At 41.0% G+C, this 18,765-nt stretch overlaps 1 protein-coding gene across 1 annotated transcript in view; it reads right to left on the minus strand.

The window, feature by feature from the left end:
- The window catches only part of LOC124795881 (alpha-L-fucosidase-like), a 108,587-nt gene that overhangs the window by 14,110 nt on the left and 75,712 nt on the right, over positions 1 to 18,765 (minus strand). Inside the window, exons 5-6 of the mRNA XM_047259962.1 lie at positions 9,641 to 9,842; positions 7,174 to 7,314 (exon numbers count right to left, since the gene is read on the minus strand). Of these exons, the coding sequence (XP_047115918.1) occupies positions 7,174 to 7,314; positions 9,641 to 9,842 (343 nt within the window). The remainder of the gene's footprint in view (positions 1 to 7,173; positions 7,315 to 9,640; positions 9,843 to 18,765) is intronic.

Genomic DNA, 18,765 nt, shown 5'->3' on the forward strand with positions numbered 1-18,765 from the left:
AATGTAATGTCTGAATCATTTCTAGAAATGCATCAGAATTCAGCAAACAGTAAGAAGTTTAAGTTTGTATTCTATACTCCAGGGTGTGTGGGTAAGTGTCTCTCTACGGAAACTCCTTCCTACCCCTATTTGTGGATTCCTATACCAACAAGATTTTGCAGGAACAATATTGCCTTTATTCTATCAATTCCTATTTGAGTTCCCTGATAATATCTGTTACACCATCATATTACCTATAGAACCACTAATAATAACAACTTCTCTGAGTCCTTCAATGTCTGTACCCAGATTGACTTAATAAGTATGTAATGATTCTAAATACTGCATCAGTAATCTAGAACAGATTACATTAGTGTCCTACATGTTATCTTCTTAACAGCTGCACTATACTTTTTGCAAAATCCTTCCAACAAATCTAAATTTTCTGTTTCCTTATCCTACTATTCACGAGCTTGTCCTCTTTTATATTGTTTCATAATATTATCTTTATCTATTTATTGTGAGCTCCAAATATTTTCCACTAATACTACAAGCTGAACATTACTTCAGTCTTAACTACTCCAAAGTGCAATTCAACCTTTTTTAAATTCTACAGTATTATGAAATGGATGGATTATTAATCACCACAAAGACAAAACACTGAGTTGCAGATAGGCACAACAAAAGACTGTTCACATTTAGAGTTCAGTCAAAGCCATCATCAGAAAAGAAAAAAACACACTGATTCATACAAGCAAGTACACCTAACACAGAAATGAGTGCTATCTCTGGCAGTTTCACACAGAGCATAACATTTGTGTTGAATTAAAGCAGCAGTCTGGACTGGGCAGGGAAGAGGGTGGTATGGCAGAGAATAGCGAGGAGAGAAGAGCACTGTCTGGTGAAGCATGCTGGAACTAGATTGTGGCAGGACAAGGCTACCAGGTGCTGCGTCAAGAAGCTATGGGGAAGGAAAGGGGGGGATAGGGAGAAGAGAAAGAGAGGGGCAGACAAGGGAGAAAAAAGACCTGTGGGTGGTGCACAAATGCCATTGAGGGGATGTGAACTGGGAGGAGGTGTAGGACAGAGGGGGTGGGAACTATTGGGTGGAGGGTGCGGGAACAGTAGATAACTGAAGATAGAAGCTAGGATAATTTCAAGAGTGGAGAATGTGTTGTAAGGCTAACTCCCATCGGTGCGGTTCACGAAAGCTGGTGATGGAGAGGAGCATACAGATGGCCCAACTTGTGAAGCAGCTATGGAAATCAGGTGTGTAATGTTCAGCTGCATGTTGTGCCATACAGCAGTCCACTTTACTGTTTGCCCCAGTTAGGTGGTGGACAGATGGTTGGTAGTCATAACAACACAAAAAGCTGTGCAATGATTGCAGCAGTTCTGATATGTCACGTGGCTGCTTTCACAGGTGGCCCAACCTCTTACGCCTACGACAGGACTGGAACAGTAAGTGCTGGGTAGGTGAATTGGGCAGGTCTCGCACCTGGGTCTTCCACAGGAATGTGACATGGGGGTGACTACTATGTTTTGGAGGTTTGGTGGGTGACAGAATACTTTGGGAGGGTTGGGAAGGGTCTTCAGTGGGATGTCTCTCATTTCAGAGCATGATGATAGATAATCAAAGTTATTACAAAGGATGTGGTGTTGTTCCAGTCTGGAGCAGTACTGGGTGACAAAGGGGTACTCCTTTGTAGCTGGTATGTGATGTTGGTGGGAGGATGGAGCGAGTGGAGATATGGCATGGGAAATATGTTTGTTGTCTGCAGTATAGTACTTGTTTGTCAAGGTCTTTGTGAAATTTTCAGCATATGGAGTAATGGGGTTCCAATCATTGCTGATACACCATCCTTTGGAGCCCTTGCTGTGTGGGAGGGAATTTTTGGTGTGAAAGGGATGGCAGCTATTGAAATGCAAGTACTGTTGACTGTGTGGGAGGGAATTTTTGGTGTGAAAGGGATGGCAGCTATTGAAATGCAAGTACTGTTGACAGCTGGTAGGTTTAATGGGGACAGAAGTGTGGATGGAGCCATCAGAGAAAAGGAAGTCAAAGTCCAGGGGGGTGGCATGCTGGGTTGAGGACGACTTGTTGAAGCAGATGGGGTAGAAGTGTTAAAGTGGTGAAGGCATGAGAACAGTGTCCTGACTCTGAGTCCAGATAATGAAGATATCATAAATGAACCTGAACCAGAAAAGGGGTTTGGGGTTTGGGGACACTAGGAAGGTTTCTTCTAAAACAGGTTGGCATAAGAGGGTGCCATGTGGGTGCCCATGGCTGTGTTGCGGATTTGTTTGTATACCTTCCCTTCAAAGCAGAAGTATTTCTGAGTTAGGATAAAGTTAGTACTGTGTGTGAAGGACTTCGGTAGAGGCAGTGTTCAACTGCAGCAAGATAATGGGCATGAGGGATGTTGGTGCATATGAAAATGGCATCAACAGTGACAAGTAGGGATCCAGGAGGTAAAGGGGTGGGAGATAGCGGAGAGTTGGTGAAGGAAGTGGTTGTTATCTTTCCCATGGAGGGCTACATTTCAGATTGGAGGTGTTGGTCAATAAGTGCTGAAATTCTTTCAATGTGGACACAATAAGCAGCTACATTGTTGTGTCCAGGATTGTTGGGTTTATGGATTTTGGGTAGGATGTAGGAGATGGGTGTCATGGGAGTCATACGGGTGACAATAAAAATGGATTCATGGGAGATGTTCTAGGAAGGGTATAATGATTTAAGCAGTGATTGGAGGTTATGTTGGATGTATGGGATGGGATGGCAGAGTTTCTAGGTGGAGGAGACACATAGTCACTGCAATTCATAATGACAGTTGTGGAACCTTTGTCTGCAGATAGGGTGATTAGGTCAGGATTTGATGTGACATTGTGTATGCTGTCCTCTCTTCTGCTGAGAGGTTGGTGTTCTGAGGAAGGGACATGGGAAGGGATGTTGAGGCCAAGTTGTAGGTAAGAATTCCTGGGATGTGGCCAGGCGGTGTTATATGGGAGGGTAAGAGGATAACAGTCGGATGGTGGTATGAACTGGAAGAGGAAGGGTTCAGTGTTGGGAGTAGGTGAGTTTTGTTGGAGTGACTCATTCAAAGAACTGTTTACATTGCGGGGATTAGGAGAAGGAGAGTAGGTATTTGGCAAATCCAACATGGTTAAATTTGGGTTGGGCTGAAGGTGAGGCCTTTGGATAGGACTGAAACTTCTGTGGAGCTGAGGATTTTGGTGGGAATATTAACAACTGTGTCCCAGGATTGTGTGGAGCGTTTGTAGGGTGTTTCAGGCATTGTGGCATGTCGAACAGATGCGCTAGGGAGGGTCTGGGTGCTATGAAGGGTTGACAAGGAAGAACATTGTGGGTAGGACAGAGGTTGAATAATGGTGCCCCAAGGCAGCAGCAGGATGTCAACAGGCTGGATAACTTATGGAGATGGTGTCTGGAGTGCTCTTTCAGGTGCTGGAGAGCAAGGGGTTCATTTTCGGAGATGTGATGTATAAGTATGGATTACACATTAGCAGTATCTTTAAGAGAGATGGTTCTGGGATGCCTCTGCTATAGAGACATGTTTCTACAGTTCGAGATTTGTGAAAGACAGGGAGTGGAAGAATATGAAAAGGTGAGTGTTATTGTGAAAGATAGGGGGTGGGATCTAGAAAAAGGAATTTTTATTATAGGCCATCGGGAGGGGGGCAGGGATTCTATGGTTTAGGCAAAATTTATGAACAGGATGAGGAACTGGGCTTTAGCTGGGGAAAGGGATACATTTCTGAACTAGTGCAGAAAAATGGAGAAGGGGTTCATTGTGGCAGTGATTGCATTCCAGGAAAAGGAAATGACTTAGGAAAAGGCTGAATGAAGGCATGAAGTGGTTGTGAGGGGAACTGGATAACAAAAAAGACCTGAAAATTACATACAGACATGTAAAAACAGGCACAAATGCTTAAAAATACAAACAAATACATAAAAATGCACACAAATACACAAAAATACATGAAAATACATAAAAGTACACACAAATATATATAAAAATGTTCAAAAACGTGGGAAAAAATAATGGAATGGGTGAAGAATGGGAGAACATGCGTGTTGGGATAAGGGAAGAGAGAGAGGAGGAGGGGGGATTGGTTAGGTTCACAAGTTCATGTGGCACAGGTATGTGTGGGAAATAATGTATGAAAACATGTGAGGATGGGGAGGAAATGTTATAAATAGTGAATAATTGTAATTGTTGACAGGAAGAATTTGGAGCATAAGATGCTGCACCAACAATCTGCTTGATCATGTAGCTATGCATTATGTGCAAACAAGGTCATTGATATAGTGTGGCTTGGGTCTCAATGCTTAGAGAATAATAACAAAGGAAAACATCATAGGGTTGTGAGATGGAAGAAAAGCCATGTGGAAAGTTCAGGTATAAGTACCGACAATATTACAAAAATGATAGATTGCTTATGAAAAGATGGGTACACATGGAACTTTTGGTGAAATCCTTCTTCAGAAAAGATAATGTGCATACATTCACACAAGCAATTATGCATCACACACATGACTGCTACCTCCACCCACTGTGTCTAGAATGCAACAGTTGCATTGAATGAAAGCAACAATCGTGAGTGAGAAGTGGAGGGGGGAGGAATAGGAATGTATGGTGGGTGGAGGGAAGAGCACTCTCTGGCAGAGCATACACGAACTAGACTGTGGCAAGACAAGGGTATCAGTTGCAGCATTGGTGGCTGTGGAGGAGGGAGGGGGTGAGGGAATGGTGAGCAGAAAGAGAGAGAGGGGCAAAGGAGAGGCAAAAAGCCCGGTGAGTGCATTGACAGAGAGAGGCGCACATGTGGGTGAGGGGTCATGAACTGGAATACCACTGTTAATGCCAGTACTCTGTACTCCAACAATGCTCATGTCTATGAATCTTGCCACTATTGAGCACATCCTCTCCCCAATCTGACAGACTCTAAACCCACTACCTGATTCTTCATACATCTTACTAACTTTATCCTTACTCACAATTACTTCTTCTTGAAAGGAAAGGTATACAAACAAATCTGTGGCACAACCATGGGCACCAGTACGGCACTCTCCTACACCAACCTGTTTATAGGCTATCAAGAAGAAACTTTCCTAGCCTCCCGAAGCCCTAAACCTGTGGTCGGGTTAAGATTCATTGATGTCTTCGTGATTTGGACTCAGGATCAAGACATTCTGTTTCTCATGCCTTCACAACACCTTCTGTCCCATCTGCTTCACCTAGTCCTCCCGAATCCAGCACATCACCTTCCTGGACTTTGGCCTTCTCCTCTCTAATGGTTCCATCCACACCTTTGTCCATATACACACCAACTACCAATAATACAAACATTTCAACAGCTGCCATCTCTTCACATAAGGAAATCCCTCCCCAACAGCAGGCCACCCACGAATGGTGTACCTGCAATGATGAAAACCCCCCTTGCTCAGTATGCTGAAGGTCTCAAAAAAAAACCTTCATAGATACACACTATCTCCAGACCTAGTCTGCAAACAGATTTTGCGTGAACTTTCCCACACACCCTCAATCCTACCACCACCCCCAAGAACCAGCTACAAAGGAGTGTCCCCTTCATTACCCAATACCAACATGGACTGAAAGAAGTGAACCACATTCTTCATAATGACTTTGACAATCTGTCATCGCACTCTGAAATTAAATTCACCTTACCCTAGATCATTCCCACCCCACCTAAAGTGGTGTTCCATCACCCACTGAACCTTCACAACATCCTAGTGCAATCCTATGCCATATCCCTATGGAAGACACAGGTGCAAGACCTACCCAATCCACCAACCTAACACTTTCTATTTAAGTCCTTACACTATGCCATAAGAGGCTGGGCCACCTGTGAAAACAGCCATGTCATATATCAGCCCTGCTGCAATCATTGCACAGCTTTTTATATTGGTATGGCTACTAACCAGCTGTCCCCAGGATGACTATCCACTGTCAAGTTGTGGCCAAGAGCAAAGTGATCACCCTGTGGCACGACATGTAGCTGAACATAGCTTGTTTGATTTCAATGGCTGCTTCACAAGCTGGACCATCTGGATCCTCCCCTCCACCACCAGCTTTCCTGAGCTGCACATACAGGAGTCAGCCTTACAACACATTCTCCACTCCCGAAATTACCTCGGCTTCAACCTACGGTAATCTACTATTTCCACACCCTCCACCTAACAGTTTCCACTCCCTCTGTTGTACATCTCCTCCCAATTCATGCCTCCTCACTCCCATTTTGCACTGCTCTCTGCCAAACCGACCACACGTCTTTGTTTTTCTTTTCTCTGCCACTCTCCTTTTCTACCACGCCCCCATTCTGTCCCCCACTGCCTTCTGAGGTGCAACTGGCAGCCTTGTCCTGCCCCAATCTAGTCCCTGCACATTCTATCAGACAGAACTCTTCTCTCCCCCCACCCATACCCTGCTATCCCTCCCTCTTCCCTGTCTCACTCTAGATTGCTGCTTTCCTTCAACACTGCTGTTTCATTCTGGACAGAGAGGCCATAGGTAAATGTCATTTGTACATGAGGTGTGCTTTTTTGTGAGAATTTGTGTGTGTTTTCTTTCTGAAGAAGACTCTGGCTGACGCTAAATGTATAACATTCTCTTTATTGTGCCTGTGTGCAATTCAGCATGTCATCTTTATGGTGAGCAGTAATCTACCCTTTTCATTGTTTATTGATATTCCTACCTGGACTTTCACTTTTTTAAAAAATTCTGCAAACTTTAAATCAATTGAAGCAAAGTATTAATCACTGGCTGTCAATCAGGTTTATTCATTGCCTGAAAAACATCAAATTTGTTTGGATTACTCAGCCTTAGCAAATAAACTATTAGTACACAAAGCAGGCAATGTTGTGGTGGACCCTGTGGACGATCCTCTTCACAAACATGGCATATATGGTACCATCTATTGGTGACATAATGTGCAGAGGTAAATAAATTATGAATTTTTACTTTCTTCGTAAATTTTTTTAGAAAATGTAACAGGTTTGTGCTATTTGTCCTCTATTCTACATGATACACTGATTACATGTGCCATCAGTATTGTACATTGTGAATTGTTTCCCAAGTGGTTTTAAAATGTATTCAAACATCAGCAAATTGTTTTAAAATAATTCAAAATAAGTAAACAGCAATATCTCACCATTACAACTGACTGTTGAAACCAACTGCTCAATCAGTTCATGAGTTGTCATGTAATCTTCTAACTTAGCATTTCTTCTGTATCCCCATGATACTTTATCAATAGTTAAACAGTTCTCCCATTTATGCGGCTGAAGAACACCTTATTATAACAAAGAAAAAGTTAGTTACATACATATGTCTTTAAAGATAGTGTGGGAACACCATTCACAATAAAAACAGAATATAGCTGCTACAGGTGAAATATTGCATTTTATTGCTGTGCACCTGCAGAAGCATACAACAGAAGACAATAGTAAACCACATGGAAATAACCCAAAAGGTTGGAAGTTTGCATAACATATTTGCAACCACAGTGGTCTAAATTTAATTGTAATAAAATAATCAGCCTTGATCACAAGATAGAATATGTTTTATTAATGCTGATCAGTTTCAATCTATACAGATAATATTCAGACCATAAGGCATCTCCTTCAGTGATCCACAAAGAGTCTGAGTGGAGCTCAGATGCAGTTGTTATTTGTAGATCATCCTCTAGTTGAAGACTAGCTTTCCTCAGAACTGTTTTACAGCTGCTTCCAGCCCATTACACATAGATTTACCATGGCTAGTAACCAAAAAGAAACATTCAGTACCAATAGAAAAATCATTTTTGTGTTCACATGTTTTAAGGCTTTTTCTATTTTTAAATTAAGCGGTGCATATGTCAGTGAAATAATGCAGTTTCTTGACTCAAGGATAGTTTACAGCCAAACTCTTAACCATTCCTTTCTAAGCAGCATTTACAAATCCTACATTGCGCTCCATATCATCGCTTATATAGCAGTGTTTTGCTACTATCAATTTATTTTCCTCATTTATCACATAAAAGCAAATAATATGGATTGTACAACTGCTTCCTGTCCAGTAGTAACTCTGGATTTAATTCTGAGTTACATAACTGTAGTTTTTAGCAAAGGCCTTTAACAGAGTTGTTTTTTGGGGGGGTTAGATTTTCTTTCAGATTATTCAAGGATCTTGCCTGACACTTAGATAAAAATGAGGGTTAATTGTATGATATTCCACTGGTTCTTTATTGTGATACTGGGTGGCAAAATAAATTCCAATTGTGAGCTAAGACTTCCTAAGAATTAATCTTGCTCATCTTACTATATCAGCATACTCGCCAATCTCTTCTGATTGAAATTTGTTTCTCGAAGCGCTGCAGCTATTGCTGGAAGTTATGAGTACATATCCAACATCTAGTTCTCAAAATAAATACAGTGCTTCTGTTAAACAACATATCATCCACTGTAGTCTTGTTTACAATAACCATTCAATATAAAAGTACCTAATCATTTGGAACATAGCTACTATATTCAAGTCCAAAAATGATCTGTCTTATTCAACAGATTCCAATTGAGAGAATGTATAGCAAGTTTTTTTGTTCCCATGATGTCATCTGCATTATCATGATCACTCTTCCTCTATGGTTCATACCATATCACCAAGGCAGGGCCCAATGACTTGGAATGAATCACATGACCCGCAAGTACCGTGAACATGATAAGATTGTATTGTCATCATGGCTTGTAGACCAGTTTCATGATACATACATCTAAAAGCAGATTATGTAATGCATCATAAGCTTTTTGTAATGGTGATCATTGTTCTTTGCTTTGAAAAATGCTTGTGCAACACATCACTTCACCAAAGTGATATCTTACAGTAAAAGTGTGTATAATTTTGGTATCAACAACTCAGTGTCATCATCAACAATTGAAGACTGCTTTACCAGTCCTGTCCAATGGTCTGTACTCAATTTCACCATCACCACCTTTGTGAGCTAATTTTTCTTTCAAAAATTCTGACAATTTGACATCACTGAAAAATTATCACAGTGATGCGTGCAGCCACAGTTTTCTGTGTCACATACAAAAAATTTTATGACTTCTTTATAAGTTTCTTCATTGTGTTCCAGATCCAAAAGTGTTACATTTTGATGGATATCACAGACACACACCAAATGGGCGCCTGCAGCATCAGCTAAAATAAACTGCTTTGGTCATAGTGCACAAAATCTAGAAACACTAATGTTAATGTTTGGGTTCTCCCATTTAAAAAAGAATATAGTTTTTTCAGTTGCAGAGTGTAAACCTTTGTTGCATATACACATTCCTCTCAATGCTGACTTTGTCTTTTGCTCCTGGTAACAGACATGGGATGACCCCTGTCATCCTTAGAGATAACTCTTTATTTATGAAACTTTACTTGAAATCATATTGTAAGCTGTATGGTGTGTATGGTAAGCTGTATGGTGTGTAAATAATATGATGTACCAGGAAACCTATAGACAGGCCAAGTTGGCAATCACCATGACATCCTGAAATGAGCACTTAACATAATCTCATGATGAACTACAAAAACAAGTATATTATAAAATATGTTTATTACATAAATCTAAATATATATATATATCAACTATGTACCTGGATTGTAGCGATCTGTACATGTATAGAAAGATCCATGAGTACATAAAGTGCCTGTACCCCAACGATCATTTGTGACCACAGTTTCTCTTACGGGACTTTCATTGAACAACCAGGCAATAAATTCCTTTGATGTCCAATATTCATCTGATGCTTCCCACTCTCCATCAGACCATACAATTTCAGGCTGATATGTGTTCACCTGCAAAAATGTGATGCTTATATGAAACATAGATGTAATTATCAAACTTATTTTATCAGACAATGGAAAATCCAGATTGGAATAACAATTATCTCTCTCTCTCTCTCTCTCTCACACACACACACACACACACACACACACACACACGCACACACATGACCACTGTTTTCATGCTCTAGGCCTGACTGTGAGCATATCTGACATGAGAAGCAGTCTGTTGTGTTGGTGGGGGCAAGGACAAGGCACTGAATGGAGGAAGATGCTAGTGTGGCCTGTCAGAGCATACAGGGATGTGGTGGGGACCGGATAGGCATCTAGGTGCAGTGCTGGGAGGATTAACTGGAGGGGGGGGGGGGAGGTTGGAAAAGGGAGAGAGTAGAGGTCAGGAGTAGAGAAGGGGGAAATACTAGTAGGTGCATTGGCAGAACAGAAGACATGTCTAGTGTTTGAGTGTGAGCAGGGAAGAGGATAGTTAGGTGGAGGACTGGAACTAGTAAAAGTTGAGGCCATGGTGTTATGGAAATGAAGGATATGTTATAGGAAAGAGTTGCCAGCTGTGCAATTCAGGAAAGCTAGTATTTTTAGGAAGAATCCAGGTGCCACAGGCTGTGAAGCAGTCACTAATGTGAAGCACATCATGTTGGGGGACATGTTCAGTGAGTGGGTGGTCCAGGTGTCTCTTAGCCATAGTTTCATGGTGTCCATTCATGCTGACAGACAGGTTGTTAGTTATCTTGCTCCTGTAGAGAGTTGCACAATGGTTGCAGCTCAGTTGGTAGATCACATGTTTGCTTCCTCAGGTGGCCTTGCCTTTAATGTGATAGGAGACCTGTGACAGGACTGCAGTAGATTGTAGTGGGAGAATGTCTAGGACAGGTATGGACCTAGATGAAATGCAGGGATATGAGCCATGGGGCAAGAGATTGGCAGCATAGGTGGAGTACAGATGGACAGCAGAATACCATTGTGTGAGCGCTCCTATCAGGGCACAATGTTTGATAATCATAACCCTGTCAGTGAATGTGATTCAGTTGCTCCAGTCCTCTGTGGTACTGAGTCATGAGAAGAGTGCTCATTGGTGACTGGACTGTGAGAGGCAGTACGTACTGGAGAGACAAGGCAGAGGAGATCTGTTTCTGGACAAGGATGGGGGGTGTAAATTTGGATCTGTGAAGGTCTCAATGAGACACTTGAAACATTTGGAGAAGGGCTGCTTGTCACAATAGATGCAATGACCATGGGTGGTTAGGCTGTATGGAAATGACTTCTTGGTATGGAATGAGTGACCGCTGTTAAAATGAACATGTTGGTGGTTGTTAGATCTGATGTGGACGGAGGTACTGATGTAGCCATCCTTGAAGTGGAGGTCAACATTGAGGAAAGTGTCTTGTGGGCATGAAGAGGACCAGAAGAAGTGAATGGAGGAGAAGGTTGTGAGGATCTGGAGGAATGAGGACAGGTCCATATCACATATCCTTTCTCCATATCACAAAGATGTCATCAATTAATTTGAATCAGGTGAGGGGTTTGAGATTCAGGGTGGTTAGGAAGGGTTCCTCTAGAAGGCCACAAATAGCTTGGTTTAGGATGATGCTATGTGGATGCACATTGCTGTACCACTGTTTTGTTTGCAAGTGAAATAATTTAGACAAAATAATTGTGGGTGAGGATATAGTTACTAGGACATGGTACTAGGAGGCAGGTTAGATTAGATTAGATTTACTTTCATTCCAATTGATCCGTAGTGAGGAGGTCCTCCAGGATGTAGAACATGTCAGAAAAACAATAATACATGACAAATATTTACAACTGAAACAAATAAGCTAATGTAGCTTCTACAGGTCCCAAATGGAATGATCGTCATTTTTTTTAGTGCACACTATATGAAAGAATTATTTTACAAACACTCATTTACTAAGATCACATTAATGCACTGAATTTAAAATTAAAAAAAAAAATGTTTTTTATTTATAAGGTAATAAACATACAATAGAACTACTAAAATAGTTATTTAATGAACACAACACATTACTGCACTGAAATGGTGCAGAAGTTAGATTGTACTGAGAAATTCATCAATGGAGTAGAAGGAGTTGACCACCAATAAATCCTTTAGGTTTCTCTTACACTGAATTTCATCGGTTGTTAAGCTTCCTATGGCTGCTGGCAAGTTATTGAAAATGTGTGCTCCTGAATAATGCACACCTTTTTGTACAAGGGTAAGTGACTTTAAATCCTTGTGAAGATTATTCTTATTCTTATTCCATGAATTGAGCTGTTGGTTTGAAAGAGTGATATATTTTTAATGACAATTTTGATTAAGGTTCAAATGGCTCTGAACACTATGTGAATTAACTTCTGATGTCATCAGTCCCCTAGAAGTTAGAACTACTTAAACCTAACTAACCTAAGGACATCACACACATCCATGCCTGAGGCAGGATTCGAACCTGCGACCGTGGCGGTCGCACGGTTCCCGACTGTAGCGCCTAGAACTGCTTGGCCATTCGGGCCAGCTTTCATTAAGGAATTAATATATTGGGAAGCAGTAGTTAGTATCCCTAGTTCCCTAAACAGGCTTCTGCAGGATGTTCTTGTACCCAGAAAACTTTAGCTTGGCTTGTAGGTTATGAGGCACTCGGACATTGGGAAAGGTAGTTAAGTCAGTTAGTTACATGCTCAATTGATGAACCTCATGGTAGTTGTTATGATGTGGAACATGTCAATTGCATAAGAAATGCACATGTGAATCAAGGTTCTTTTTTTTTTACTTAAAATTTTTATTACCTACCCCATTCCTTTAAACGGCACAAAATGCATATATTATACCTATAGATTTATTTATACCAATCCAAGAATTAATCTATGTTATAGAAGGAGTTGTCAAGGAAATATGATTTCAGTTTATTTTGAAACTAATGCTGCTGTTTGTCAGACATTTTATTTCATCTGGCCATTTACTGAAAAGTTTTATAATAGCATATTTTATCCCTTTCTTCCTTCTGGTATTATAATCATGAATGCCACTGTTGTTTTTGAACTGGTCCATATTGTTGAGAACAAATTTCATTACTGAGTAAATGTACTGTGAGGCTGTTGCAAGAATTCCTTGCCTTTTAAACAGATGCCTACAAGATGTGTGACTATGAGCCCCACACATTGTGCTAACTACTTTCTTTCAAGCAGCGAATACTTTTTGCCTAAGTGTTGAGTTACTCCAAAATATTATTCCGTATGACACCAGAGAATGAAAGTATGCAAAGTATGTTAGCTTACTAATTTCTATGTCCTCAGAATTGGCAATTATTTTGATTGCAAAAGTTACCGAACCTAGACGCTTTAGGAGATCCAAAATATGAATTTTACAATTAAGATTCTCATCTATATGTACACCCAAAAACTTAGTATGCTCTACCCTGGCTGCTGACTTCCGTTGATGTGTTACATTTATTGAAGAAACTGTACTGTCTGCAGCAGAAAATGGGATGAGCTGTGTTTCTTCAAAGTTCAGAGCAAGCCTATTCGCAGAAAACCAATTAATAACTTTTCCAAAGACATTATTTGTATAATTTTCTATTGGAGTTTCTTTTACTGGATTAATAATGACGCTTGTTTCATGAGCTAACAGTGTCAGTTTAGCTCCTTGTTTCAGATAAGAAAAGAGGTCATTCACTTGTATCAATAGAAAGGGACCCATGATCAAACCCTGTGGAATACCTAGTGTAATTTCATCCCAGTTAGGTGAAGTGGCAAACTTCCTCAAATTACTTAAACCATATAAAAAAAGTTTTTGCTTCCTGTTCAGTAGATATGACTTAAACCACTCATATGCAGTGTTCTATAGTTGAATGCCATAGATTTTAGTGTTCAGCAAGGTGGATTGTAAAGGAACAGGTATTGTGGAGAGTCATTGGAGGAAATAGTTGGTGTCTTTTATATGGCAGGGTAGGTTATGGGGAAGAGACTGAAGGTGTCTGAGAGATTTTCTCTGTGGTGGCACAGCAACCAGGCACAATGGGGCATCTTAGGTGGTTCGATTTATGGACTTTAGGAAGTGTGTAGAAGGTAGGAGTGCATGGTCTGGTGAGGATGAGGAGTCAGATAGACTCAGAGGAGAGGTTCTGGGATGGCTCGGAGGATCTGAGGAGGGACTGGAGATTCTGCTGGATTTATGAAAGGAGGTCACCATGGCAAGGTTTGTAGATGGTCATATCTGACAGCTAGTGGAATTTCTCTGCAGATCATAACCACTGTGCTGGAGCCTTTGTTGGCAGATGAGATTATAAGTCAGGGGTCAATTTTTAGGTGGTGGATTGCGGTTATTTCTGTGGATGTAAGGTTGATTTCCACATGGAGGGATTTGGGGAATGATGGTGTGGCAAAGTTCGAGGTTAAGAAATTCTGGAAAGTTAGCAGAGGGTGATTTTAGGGCAGTGAGGGTGGATCATGGTTGGCTGGAGGAGTAAACTGAATCAGGATGAGTACAATATTGGTTTTAAATGATTAATGGAAAATCTCATATAAAGATGTGAAACAAATACTAACAAAGAGATACAGGGGCTGGCCAGTACTTACTTCAGCTCAGTACAGCCGATAGGTACACAAAAAACAGAACCAAAAATTTATGTTCCTAGCTTTCAGAACAAATGTTCCTTCATCAGGGAGGTAAGAGGGGAAAGAAAGGGAAGAAGGGAAAGTGGATTCAGTTACTCACAACCCAGGTTATGAAGCAACAGGGAAAGGAAAATAGGGAGGGTAGCAAGGATGGAGGCATGGTTGTCAGAGGGAAGCCAAATATCTTTGGCTTCCCTCTGACAACCATGCCTCCATCCTTGCTACCCTCCCTATTTTCCTTTCCCTGTTGCTTCATAACCTGGGTTGTGAGTAACTGAATCCACTTTCCCTTCTTCCCTTTCTTTCCCCTCTCTCCTCCCTGATGAAGGAACATTTGTTCTGAAAGCTAGGAACATAAATTTTCGGTTCTGTTTTTTGTGTACCTATCGGCTGTACTGAGCTGAGGTAAGTACTGGCCAGCCCCTCTCTCTCTTTGTTAGTATTTGTTTCACAATATTGGTTTTGAATTATGTCTGATTGATAGGGTTGGTGGTCAAAAAGTGTTCCAACTGTAGATACCAGGAATGAAGGAAGCCCAGTATGATAAAATCTGGGAGTGGGGCAAGAAGTAAGGCCTTTGGGAAGGACTGATACTTCTGTGGGACTGAGGCTTTTGAATGACTGGTTCTTGGCTATGTTGCAGGTGTGTTTAAGGTCAGAATTCTGTATGGTGGTGGGAGGGAGTTTGTGAGAGTGTGGCGAATATAGCAAGGTAAGGTTGGCAGCTATAATGGTATGTAAGTGAGATTTAATAGAGGCACATCTAGAGGTGGTGTTTAGTGGCAATCCAGGGTGGAAATATTAGGTGAAAAGGTTTGAGGGCTTTTTGAGGTGGTGTTAGGCATGCTGCTCTAATTCCTGTGTGTGGTGTGGGTGTGGGTGGGTGTTTGGGGGGGGGGGGGGGCTGCTAAAAATCTGGGAAATGGGGGGGGGGGGGGGGAAGAATTTGGGATTGTAGAGCAGGAGAATTTTACAGATGGAGACGAGGTACTGCATGGAGGTTTAGGCCTGATCTATATGGTAAAGCAGGACTAGGTTGACAAAAGCTATAGACTGACAGAATTTTATGGATAAAGGTTACTGGGGAAGGAAGGGTTGCAACCAGAGAAGGGTAATTTTATGAACAGGCTGCATGGGGGGATTCCAGGAGCTTGGCAACATTGCAGGAACAGTACATGTGACTGAGTTCTGGCTAGGGATAGGGAAACTTCCATTTGTTGGCGCAGATGGAGGCAGTGAGCATCAGTGGTGGAGGATAAAAGATGCATAACAATATGCAAGGAAACATCACAAAATGGATGAAACCAATGAAGTATAGTGAAAGAGTGTGAAACCCGAGGGAGTAGGACCTATAGTGAAACACAAAAATGAGCCAAAATTGATGTGAAAACACTATGGGACCAAAGACAGAAATAAATAAAAAGATGACAATAGTGGGTGTACAGGTCGGTGGGTGGATGTCTGTGAAGAGATGGGGCAGCAGGTGTAACTGGATTAGTGAGTAAGTTCAGTATGTGCATGCTAGAATAACAGAAGAGAGAGTGTGAGAGAGAGAGACGGGGGGGGGGGGAGAGGGTGGGGGGGGGGGGGTGCTTAGGTACGGGGTTGTTCAGCGAAGTACATGTGGCATAGGAAGGTACAGAAAAACATGAAAAAAAATGCGAGAGTCAACAGAGGTAGTATGGTCCATTTGAAGGTCTAGGAACAATTATAGTGTTGGGAAGAATGTGGGACATGAAAAGTTGTTCATCTACAATCTGTGTGGTCAAATAGCAATGGACAAGACTATTGAAATATGGTGGCTTGGAAGTCAGAACCTGTGTGGTTCAAAAGACAGCAGTAAAACATATGAAACAAGAGGAAAAAAGACACAGACATTTAGTAAAGTATTGTGTTAGAGCAGTGGCAGAGGGAAACAGCAGTTGGTTGTGAGATGGAACAAAAGCCATTAGGCAAAATCAAACATTTGGAAGTCCAGGATGTAATAACAATGATAGGAAAGGATAGATTACTGCTCACCACACAGAGGATACACTGAGTTTCAAACAGGCATGATGAAAAAGACTGCTAAAACGTTTAAGCTTTCAGACAAAGGACTTCTTCGAAAGTAGAAAATACCCTCACATTCACACAAGCACTAATTACACTCACATAGACATGGCCTCTGTTGCCAGGCACTGGGGCCCTACTTTGACTGTGTCTCATGTCACTACCACCTCGAACTGGAGTAACTGATTCACAGTCTCCACCAGGGTTTTGACTTCCCACGGTGGTATTCCACCATCCAAAAAACCTATGCAATATCCTTTCCCATTCTTATTCCACACCTGCTCCCAACCCCTCACCCCATGGCTCATATCCCAGCAATAGGCATAGATGCAAGACCTGTCCCATGGATCCTCCGACTTCCACCTACTCAAATCCTGTCACAGGCATCTCGTACCTCATCAAAGACAGGGACACCTATGAAAGCATTATTGTGTTCAATTAACTAAGATGCAATTACTGTGTGCCACTTTCTACATGAGAATGACAACTAGCAAGTTGTCTGTCCACCTGAAACAGCCATTTCCATACTGTGACCAAGAGACAGCCAGACCATCTAGTTGCTGAACATACTGTCCAACATGATGCACTTCAGTTTACTCACTGCTTCACAGCCTGCATCATCCGGATTCTTCCTATCAACACCAGTTCTTGTGAACTGCACAGGTGGGAATTCTCCCTCAATATGTCCTTTATTGTCACAACCCCCCTAGCACCTCAACCTTCACTAGTCCCTGTCATCCATTCCAATACTACACATGCCATCTGTCCAGCCAACACACATACATAGTCCTCTTCCTTTGCCTACATCTCTCCTCTGCTTCCGTCCCTCCTCCCTCACAGCACAGCCTCCCAGCACTGCACCTATCAGCCATATCTGTCCCCACCACATCCCGGCACACTTCCACTGGTAGCACCAGCATCGTCCCGCACCCTTACCCCGATATCCTTCTTCCTCCCAATGTCATGACTTCTCCTTAGCCTCACTACACTCCCTGCTCATGTCAGATGATGCAGCTGCTGTCAGGCCCCAGCGCATGAAACAGTGGCCATTTGTGTGTGAGTTGTGCTTGTGTGAATATGTGTGTGTTTTCTACACTGAAAGAAGGACTTTGTCCATGAGTTCAAATTTTTTAGCAGTCTTTTTCATTCTGCTTGTCTGCTAGTCATCGCCTATTTATGTGATGAGCAGCAATCCATCCTTTATATTTTGCCATAATTACAACTTACACTTGAAACATAGCAAGATGGAATTAATCCATTTGCCACAATTCTACTACTTTAGATAACCAGTTTTGTTCTTTTAATGATCAGACTGACAGCATACATACCTAGTTTAATTAAAGTGTCAGAATTCCTATCAAATGTGTACTTTATTAAAAATTTTATTTTACTATATTATTTGAGTGCTACTAATTCCAATGATATACTTAGTTTTCCATTATACATTTTCTTTTAAGATAAACCTGTAACTGAAGTTGTTACCATGTCAAGTGATAATGAAGATGTTGTGAGCTAGTAACTGTTCATTCTTAAACAGATCTAGCTCACTGGATAGCCTTAATGTCACTCTTCCCAGTAACTAGTTCACTTTCTCTGAAAATTCATTAACTAAGCAATCACTTGTACTTAAATTTTAAATTTTTGACCCACCTGAAATTACTTTCATCATTTGAACTTCTAAATCTGTTTATTACCAGATTTGATGTTACTCTCTTGATGCCTTAATTTTTCTGACCCATGCAGTACATTTGATTATCCAAATAAATCACTAAATAAGAAACTGCATAAATTAGGGAAATTAAGAACCTAAGAACTTTACATGAGCCACCACATAAGTATACAGTATATCAATCAAACAGCATCTTGAACTTTAACAATTTTATGAATCTGTAGCATACAGTTAAACAAAAGAAGAACTTATTTGAATCAAGCCACCACTAATAAAGTTGATCCTTATATAATAATAAAATAGATGTACCAATTTCACATATTATCAATATGCCTGTCTTTATATAACCTAATTAGTCACCAAGTAGTCAGGCCACACTTAAGCTGTCACCCTGAGAAACTTCTACATCTGGGGTAGTCTACCCTTTTTACCTAACACTCACTTTTGTATCTCTGTTAGTAACAAAATTTTCTAACTGCCCAATGGTTCCACAATATATTGGTGATTTATAAAGTAGTGAAGTAACTTTACTTTTTTTAAATTTATAAAGAGGAGTAACAGTGAAATAAAGCACATAATAAGTATTATCTA

This window comes from Schistocerca piceifrons, chromosome 4 (genome assembly GCF_021461385.2).
Source record: "Schistocerca piceifrons isolate TAMUIC-IGC-003096 chromosome 4, iqSchPice1.1, whole genome shotgun sequence".
Taxonomy (NCBI): domain Eukaryota; kingdom Metazoa; phylum Arthropoda; class Insecta; order Orthoptera; family Acrididae; genus Schistocerca; species Schistocerca piceifrons.